Source organism: Cibotium barometz, chromosome 57 (genome assembly GCF_041138505.1).
Source record: "Cibotium barometz isolate CiBa-2024 chromosome 57, ASM4113850v1, whole genome shotgun sequence".
Lineage (NCBI taxonomy): Eukaryota > Viridiplantae > Streptophyta > Polypodiopsida > Cyatheales > Cibotiaceae > Cibotium > Cibotium barometz.
The window spans coordinates 32,927,292-32,936,685 of record NC_141102.1 but is presented as its reverse complement, the minus strand read 5'-3'; the positions used below and the strand labels follow the sequence as shown (position 1 = coordinate 32,936,685).

Below are 9,394 nucleotides of genomic sequence, written 5' to 3'. Positions count from 1 at the left end.
GACAGACACACTAGCACACCCACATCGGGGAGTTGCTCGAAGCAAGACCCAATGCCACTTGATTCGCCAAGGCAAGCTACGACCTTGCCTTAATCGTATAATAATAAACAAGTGCAATGATCATAAGGACCAACATATTGGTTGGTACGTTGATTCCACATGGATCTTTAGTTATGGATAAACTACCCAAATTTCATGAAGCTACAAGCTGATGCCTAAAAGTCAGCTTAACATGGTTAACTAGTGTAAAATTTTAAAAAATTTGCTTCTATAAAAGCTTTAGGCTATTCTTATCCAAATAATCTTATTGGGAGATTATTTGTGGTTGGTGGGATATTACTTCTGCAAGTTGCACCTATTGCAATAGAACTGCATTTGAGATGTCTTTTGTTGCACCTATTGCAACAGAGCTGCACTTTATAAAAAAATTGTAATCCAATTGATTATATAGTAAGGAGAAGTGATTAGAGTGCAAAAAGCTTATTGGTTTTCTCTATCATCAGATATGGTGTTCAAAGTTATGTTGATACTTTCTATGTGTGCTCAAAAGGGAGCATTATGTTGATCCTTTCAGACCTATCAAGCTGAAACTTAGAATTTAGACTACAAATTAGGATTTTGGCTATAAATCAAGACTTGAATGTAGCTTAGGGTTTTTGTTGCAAATCAAGGTTTTGGAGTGCAAATTAAGGTTTTGATTATAAATTAGGGTTTCAAACTCTGCAATTAGGGTTTCTCATAACATAATTTGTGTTTAGAAAAGAATGCTCTATAGGATCACCAACTACTATCATAACATTGACTGCAACATAGCAATCTTTGTTTCCTTGCTTGAAAGTAAGGTACAGTAGTGTTTATGCAAGATACAATCACTCTTGAATTCACATAGATAGACAAGCACCATATTAATCAAAATAGACAATAACCTAAGAAGAGTCTCTCAATTTGAAAGGTGGAGACCTTCCAAACACTCTAACTAGCTACATTCTAATAACTTTTCCTTATTATATAATCAAGTTGGATTATGACAGGCAATTTTGTTTATAGTAGATTGTACAACAGGTGCAATTTGCAGACATAATATCTCACCAACCACAAATCAACTCCCAATGCAATTTTGTGGGTGGGGAGTAGAATTTTATGGAAGAGAGTTTTTCAATATTGATTAGGAGAAGAATTTTATAAATAAAATAATCAAATTAGACCTACCTAGACAAAAATAAAAGAAGATTCTCTCAATCCGAGAGGTGGAGAGCTTCTAAACAATCTAACTAGCAAGCTTGTTGCATTCTCATAACTTCTCCTTATTGTATAAGCAAACTAGATTAAAACAGATAGTTCTGTTTATAGTAGATTGTACAATAGGTGCAACTTGCAGAGAATATATCTCTCCAACCATGAACCAACTCCCAATGAACACCCCTTTTTTTTTTTTTTGGGTGAAACCACTGTTCTGTTTATTAATTAAATGTACAAAGGAGTGTGTCTCACTGCAAAACACACTGGTCATGTGTATCAGAGCTTCTACTGCGACACAAGGATGTAAGAACATTTGAGGAAGACACCTGGGGCAAGAAGATAAACTACTAGGCATTGTCCCCTTTCTTTGGTGGATTACAAAGAACCGTCCATAGGGTCATGTGTATCAGAGCTTCGTTGATCTTCACCGGACCTCCGCTTACTCAGAGTTGCACGCTGCATCAGTCTCACTAAAGACTGCACCACTTCTGACATAGGCGGCCGGAACTCAGGCTCAGGCTGACACAGCCATCTTTTGTCAGTTCCAAGATTGATCAACAGCGTCAAGCACTCCAAACCTGAACCTAAAGAATAATAAGAGGCAAGAAGTGAAGGATACCTGGACACACAGGGCAATAATGTCTGCAAACCGTGAGAGAGACTTGGCAGGGTACATGCCCTTCAAAACTGGATCAACCATCTTTTCTAGGGCATCAATGTCGTGAAGCTGCGGGATTGCCCATCTTACAAGAGACTGTTCTCCCCTTGGCCTTGCACTGCACAGGCAGGCTACATCAGCACTAGGACTTCAAGTAAAGACACTCTCACGCAAGAACATGCCAAGGATAAGGCAGACAAACATCACAAGAATCTGCTCAGATAGCTTGACCAACTTCATTTGTCATGCATGGCATGTATACCTTTGAAGTCCTCACTTCATGTTGCCAGTCCATATATCTCATGAATGCAATGGCTTCTCCACCTGTCCAGAGGCTTCCATCCTGTTAAGAGCTCTAACATCACCACACCAAAGCTATACACATCACTCTTCCACGCGTAGATTCCAGACATTGCATACTCAGGGGCGCTGTACCCAAATGACCCCATCATTTGTGTCGAGACGGAAGGGCAAAATAAAAAAAGCCCTTGTTAAGTCTCCAACCGAATTCTGCCGATTACAAATCCTGATTAAGCTTACGACCAAATTGCATATTCAAAACAAAAGATTCCAATACATGCTGAGCTACAGCACATGCACAAAAATTATTGCCAATGCAACACGAAGCTTATGACCAAATCAAAACCTTGCTACCAATATTTGAGATTTAAAACACAGCCAACCTGCACATGTGCGTGTGTTAAACTGAATTCAATGTAGAGTACCTGGCGCTCTGGATTTGGTGAGAATGCAGCAATGCCACAATCCGAAAGATAAGGATTCAGCTCATTATCCAGTAGAATATTAGCAGACTTGAAGTGCTTGTGCACCAGAGATGGCTGGCAAACCTAATGAAGGTATCTGTATCAGCAAAAAGATCAGTACCAAGATCAAGGTTGCACACACGAGCACCTGCTGTGGGTTCTTGAGAGACTGTGTTACCACTCAAGCAGAACATTGCTTAGGGGCTTTTACACACATTGTGTAGGCCCCTGGAAAAGTTAAATCTCTCACCGGCCTGTCCCACATAGGGGATGGGGCGGGGTCTCCCCCAACCAATCCAGTCCAAAGGGATGGATTAAACCCCCATAGCCAAGAACACAAGTTAAGCGGTCCTTATATAGATAGGAATATGCGTTGCTACTACGGAGCACAAATGGAGGGAAATGCTTACTCGAGGGCGCAAGCCATGCCCAAGGCGGACATTCCAGGTAAGCTCCCCCTTGGCAGTCTCATCAACAACATGAAGTATATCACTCAATGCCCCTTTGCCAAAATACTCATAAACCAACAGACACTGGCCATGCTCACCAGCTCAGCTATATTCCCATGGCGAAGCCTAGAAATATTTGATACAATTTCCATAAAATCCTCATCTCTTTGAACTGAAGTGGATGAGGTGGTATCGATCCTCTTAACAGCTAGTAGCTGCACAAAACAGAAACATCAGAGATCCCATCAAATCCCTTGAGAAATTTGAAAAAAAAGGGTTTAATTTGTGACAGCATACCTTGCCATCCGGAAGCTCCGCTCTATACACGCGACCCAAAGTGCCCTCACCCACGAGGTTCTCCTGACTGAAGCTGTTGGTAGCAACCTGTAAATCTGCCACAGAATACATCAAAGCAGTAATAGGGCTCTTTATTCTTTTGTGGGATGGCTTTTTCCCCGACGGTTTCTGCACTGCTTGGGCTAGTGGCGGAGGCTTCAAGACCAACTCTGTTGGTGAGGATGTTAACCTTTGCTCGAGGTTCTCCTTGATGACTGCTATATCACCAAATAAAGAGTTGGTTGGAATGCAGATTTGTCTAGTCATTATAGACACAACGCCAACCTCTCTCTCTCTCTCTCTCTCACACACATTACAGACATGTATGGCTGACCGCGAAAAAGACATCACAAAAATGCAAAACACTTTGGAATCATGTAAGGCAAAAGTGGCTACAGGTGAGAAGGAAATGCATTCATGGGCTGAAATTGCCAGTGCCACAAAGAAACAAATTGAGGAAGTCAACCCATGGATTGAAGTAGTAAAAAAATAGAAGGATACACCAGTCAATAAAGTAGAGGTGATGAATGCTACATTGGAAGAAGAAGCAGACGGGCACGTGCCTTACATGTACGTGTAGTTGGGTGGGAAGATAAGGGAAATCCCCAAGAGGATGCAAAAGCTCTTGCAACAAAAATCGGAGCCACTGATGGACCCATTACAGGAGCATGGCAAGTAGGCAGAGATGAAACCAGGGCGAAGATATTGATCATCAAGTTTGGTGACTTGGAGACCAAGAAGGCCTTCCTCTCCAAAAGGATGGCCCTTAAGGGGGAAAAGATTTATTTGGATGAGGACCTTACACCGGCACAGATAGCACACCGGAAGGAACACATGCCGCGTGCGCTTGAGGCAAGGAAAGAGGGGAAATGGGCGGTATACACGGATTGCCGAGTCATCATTACAGAGAGGAGGCCCGCTTGACGGTGCGCGGCCTATGAGACCTTGCGATTCACGGTGTGGAATTGCAACGGAGCCCTTTGAATAGAAGCAGGATACTTTGAGGATACTTTCAGACACAGTGATATTGCTATGTATACGGAGACCCATCAGTGCACAAACAAGAGGCTTCCTGACGTACGGGGTTATAGATGGGAATCAGTTTTCCCCCCTCAGCCACGCACAGTGGGAGGTACCAGAGGATCTAGAGGAGTGGCAATACTTTACAAGGAGGAGCTTCATGACAAAATACATGTGGAACATAGAGGTGCAGATGCGAGGTACATGTGGGTCCGAATATGCAGAGAGGGGCTCCGCGAGCTATATGTGGCGGTATGCTACTTTCCCCCAGCCCACTCCACGTTTGCACCATTAGGAGAGTCGCCCTATATACCACTATATGATGATATCATGAGGTTTGCCAGCATGGGAGACATATTACTATTGGGAGACTTTAATGCACGTACAGGCACAGAGCAGACAGAGCTGTATGATACTCAAGAGGCTATGTACCAAGAGATCACAGCAAAGCATGTAGGGTTGCAGAGATCAGCACAAGATGAGGAGGAGATTACAGATTATGGCAGGCATTTTCTCACACTCGGGAGTGCACATGGGTTGGTCATATACAATGGCTTATCGAGATGGCAAGGATCAGATGCTCTCACACACTAGAACTCTAAAGGGGGAGCGAGCACAATGGACTACTTGATGGGATCTCCTTCATTGATACCTAATGTGCGAGGGGTTCACGATTTCTAGTAGGCCCATTGGCATAGCAGTCGATCATGCATACCTGAGTTTCACACTAGTAGGTAGATCCCCGAGAGATGGGTCAGCCACTCATCTACCTAGGTACCCGAGATATCAGTTTACACGTGAGACAGTTGGGGTTTACTGAGATGCAGTATCTAATGGCTTGTTCGCTTTAGACCCGCATAGCCCTCTAGACGAGATCACGAGAGCATTGGCAGGTGTACTACATGCATCCGCCTCATATGCATTTCCCTGCACTATGATCCCTTCCACCCACCCCCGCAACACTGCCCCACAGAACAGTTGGTATCATGATGAGTGTCGTGAGACATGAGCACAACTACAGCGTAGTCCATTGTGCACGAGACACTTTGGCTCGGCTCATCGTACATGTGTTTAATCGTGCCATTTGTGAGGGTTTCCTGACAAGCTGGACAGAGCATATCATTGTACCACTCTTTAAGAGTGGGGATTCCATGGTACCAAGCAACTACAGGACGATCATGATTGGTCATTACTTGGCCAAACTATATGGCTCTATATTGAAGTCGGAGCTGAGCCGATGGGCAGAGGCGCATGGTCATCGAGCACATGGACAAGCTGGCTTCAGGAGAGGATTTACTACCTTGGATCACATACTGACACTTTGGGCACTTATTGAAGAGGATAGGGCACAAAAGAGAAGGATATACTGCTGCTTTGTGGACTCCCGCAAAGCCTTCGATACAGTACCACGTGCCAGGCTTATGCACAGATTGCATGACATTGAGATACCCGAGCATATGCAGTGGGGGATATATGCTTTGTATGAGTCTGTGACAGGCAAAGTCTATCTGATAGGGTGACCAACACGATAGGGGTGAAGCAGGGATGCCCGCTATCGCCCACCCTCTTTGGACTATACATTATGTAGACAGATTGGGAGGCCCAAGGGCATGCCTGGCAGGGGTGTTGATACCCATCTTCTTATATGCTGATGATATTGTTCTAATCTCAGACTCTCCGGAGGGATTACAGACACCTGGATGCATTACAAGCTTTTTGTGCGGATAGAGATCTGACACTGAACCTTGGGAAAGCCAAGGTTATGGTGTTTAACACCACACAGACATGGGTGACGAGATCAGAGCCTCAGTTCACTTTCCAAGGGGAGTCGGTAGAGTACGTCAGGTCATATGTCTACTTGGGAGTTACTTTCACAGGACCACGTTTCTCCCTGAAGCAGGCAACAGCAGCTAGATTAGCTCGAGGGCATGCAGCCTTGGGGACACTTGAGAGGCAGTGTGCACCTACAGTTTCAGGAGCCACGCACCAATTTGTGGCTATTTAATACACTTGTCACACCGACCCTCCTGTACGGAGCTCCAATTTGGGGACCCAGTATACATCACAGATCTCAAAGAGGGACATATGAGGGATGGAGGCAAATGGAGAGACCACTTATTATGGTGATTGCCTGCATGATTCGGAGCAAATAATCAGTACCACATGAGATTGTTCGGGCTGAGCTGGGTGCCCCACCAGTAGTAACCGAGGCCCTATTCCAGGCAGTTACCTTTTTATAGCGGCGGCTATGGGAGCTCCCTCAGCAGAGGTACTCTTGATTGGCATTGACCTCATCCATACAATTGGCAGAGGATGAAGATACTCATTGCTCGTACGCTCAAATGAGATCATGGTTTGCGGATAGAGGCACTACCACCCTATCAATACAGTCTGGATTGTCCATTTTTGGATCTCACCCGCTCAAAGCAAAACCGCGTGATCAGGATGGATATCATCGTGAGGGATGGAGGCAAATGGAGAGACCACTTATTATGGTGATTGCCCGCATGATTCGGAGCAAATAATCAGTACCACATGAGATTGTTCGGGCTGAGCTGGGTGCCCCACCAGTAGTAACCGAGGCCCTATTCCAAGCAGTTACCTTTTTATAGTGGCGGCTATGGGAGCTTCCTCAGTAGAGGTACTCTTGATTGGCATTGACCTCATCCATACAATTGGCAGAGGATGGAGATACTCATTGCTCGTACCCTCAAATGAGATCATGGTTTGCAGATAGAGGCACTACCACCCTATCAATACAGCCTGGATTGTCCATTTTTGGATCTCACCCGCTCAGAGCAAAACCGCGTGATCAGGATGGATATCATCATGAGGGATGGAGGCAAATGGAGAGACCACTTATTATGGTGATTGCTCGCATGATTCGGAGCAAATAATTAGTACCACATGAGATTGTTCGGGCTGAGCTGGGTGCCCCACCAATAGTAACCGAGGCCCTATTCCAGGCAGTTACCTTTTTATAGCGGCGGCTATGGGAGCTCCCTCAACAGAGGTACTCTTGATTGGCATTGACCTCATCCATACAATTGGCAGAGGACGGAGATACTCATTGTTGGTACACTCAAATGAGATCATGGTTTGCGGATAGAGGCACTACCACCCTATCAATACAGTCTGGATTGTCCATTTTTGGATCTCACCCCCTCAGAGCAAAACCGCGTGATCAGGATGGATATCATCAGAGTGGACACAGAGAGGACATGGAGTAGCCCCCTTGAGCCCTTAGGCACGAAAATGGCTCATTACAACAACCATTTTATACACCTCTCACCAGATGATTTTATCACCTGCCCGGCGTACATGGATGTACAGCTATCACATGGGATACGTTGTGCCATTAGACAGATCTGGACCTCATCACACCAGCTGCGGATTGAGACAGGGCGATATGTGCATCAGATCTTGGATGACCGCATTTATCAGCTATGCTACCAGGAGGTAGAGACACAGGAACACTACATTTACCAATGTACAGTCTATTATGAGATTTAAGGGAGATATCACTGCCTCTTCAGAGAGGGTTTTGGGCCGTTACGCATGGTCATGGAGTTTGAGGATCAGAGATGCCTAGGATTGTTTCTACTTGAGCTTAGGAGACATAGAGAGACCCTCTTGGCAGACACGCGGCCGAGCCATAATGTGTACCTAGACAGAGGACCCTGACAGATTTCTTCGGCACCAGCACCAACATCAGCAACCCAGCTCACACATCTCCTAATACCTCCTCCATTGGGCCATCAGGACACCGACCACGCTCCCAGGGAGTCACCACTGATCGAGCAGTTATCTTATGTCGTGCTCGTCGGCCACGCCCACCAGGATCCCGACCACGGCATCCTCACCATCGCCAAATCAGAGCCATTATTGCTCGGCATCGGAGGCGCCTACCTCGCTTCTACGACCTCTCCATTCTAGACAGCCCCATGGCGGAGATACTTGATTTAAGGAGAGGGCAACACTTCAACTAATTAGCATACATGGATCTACATGATATACATTTTTCAGTATTTTCTAGTATTTTCTACTCAGTATCATCTTGGAGTCTTGCAGTTCTGTTCTTATAACTGTAGGACAATCAGTTTATTGTACTTTTTAGTCTCATTTAGTTGTTCTCTTTGATGAGACACCAACTTCAGATACTCTCTCAGTTTTGGTCTCATAGGCCATTATGCCTCTTAGAGACGTTAATATATCATTTCATTTCTGTAAACAAAATGGGCTAACCTTTCCATCACCCAAGTGTGAAAGATTGGTAAGCTCATGGAGTTGTTATTCAACGTCTTGTGTTCGAATCTCACCCCGTCGGATAGATCATATTTGGTCTCTTGGGATTGTTCTTATGACGTTAAAAAGGGCTTCTTCTTCTCCTCCTCTCTCAATACCCGGACCACATGCTAGTGCAAGAGCTCAGCCGAGAGGTGTGACACTCGACAAAGCCACTGAGTTATGGAGAGCCCACGGCCACGCCACCACAGAAGGATCCAGGCCATTATCTCCCATCATCGCAGAACCACCTTGCGCCAGCTCAGTTTTACCACCTTAAGAACCATGTCACAATGGCCCATGAGGGATGTATTAGGGTGATATGAGAGCTCTCTCCTCATGTACCTAGATCATATTTTATAGATCTAGATTTTTGTTATCTTTATTTATTATTATTTTGTACCCAAGATGATGTACCTCATGGATATGATGTAACCTTTTGGTCTCATAGGTTATTTTGGCCTTTTGAAGACGTTAATACAACTTTCTTTCTTTCTCTTGTTGGGACAACTGCACGAGCTCCAGCTTCCACCAGACATGATATGGAGTGTGGTGGCTTTATATGAGGCAGCATGAATGGCAGAGTATGGGCACCAAGGGCTCTTTGGGGATACTTGTAGCACTATTAGGGTCAAACAGGACTG

At 45.0% G+C, this 9,394-nt stretch overlaps 2 protein-coding genes across 4 annotated transcripts in view; both read right to left on the bottom strand.

Moving 5' to 3' along the window:
• Nucleotides 1-1,439: 1,439 nt before the first annotated feature.
• LOC147606664 (protein STRUBBELIG-RECEPTOR FAMILY 8-like) lies at nt 1,440-2,013 on the bottom strand. Its single transcript, XM_086791720.1, has 2 exons — nt 1,859-2,013; nt 1,440-1,758 (listed from the first exon to the last, which is right to left on the bottom strand). The coding sequence occupies exons 1-2, from the start codon at nt 1,937-1,939 to the stop codon at nt 1,615-1,617; spliced, it is 225 nt and encodes a 74-aa protein (XP_086647846.1). The 5' UTR covers nt 1,940-2,013; the 3' UTR covers nt 1,440-1,614.
• Nucleotides 2,014-2,274: 261 nt separating this feature from the next.
• The window catches only part of LOC147606663 (uncharacterized), a 62,238-nt gene continuing 55,118 nt past the window's right edge, over nt 2,275-9,394 (bottom strand). The window contains exons 1-5 of one of the 3 annotated variants that reach the window (XR_015264938.1): nt 3,408-9,362; nt 3,209-3,325; nt 3,072-3,128; nt 2,623-2,758; nt 2,275-2,407 (exon numbers count right to left, since the gene is read on the bottom strand). Coding sequence is in view for 1 of the 3 variants with exons in the window: in XM_086791718.1 (XP_086647844.1) it covers nt 3,454-3,661 (208 nt within the window). In the remaining 2 variants the exon portion in view is untranslated. Of the gene's footprint in view, nt 2,408-2,622; nt 2,759-3,071; nt 3,129-3,208; nt 3,326-3,407; nt 9,363-9,394 lie in introns of those variants that run through there. The other 2 variants (XR_015264939.1, XM_086791718.1) reach the window with 2 other exon arrangements.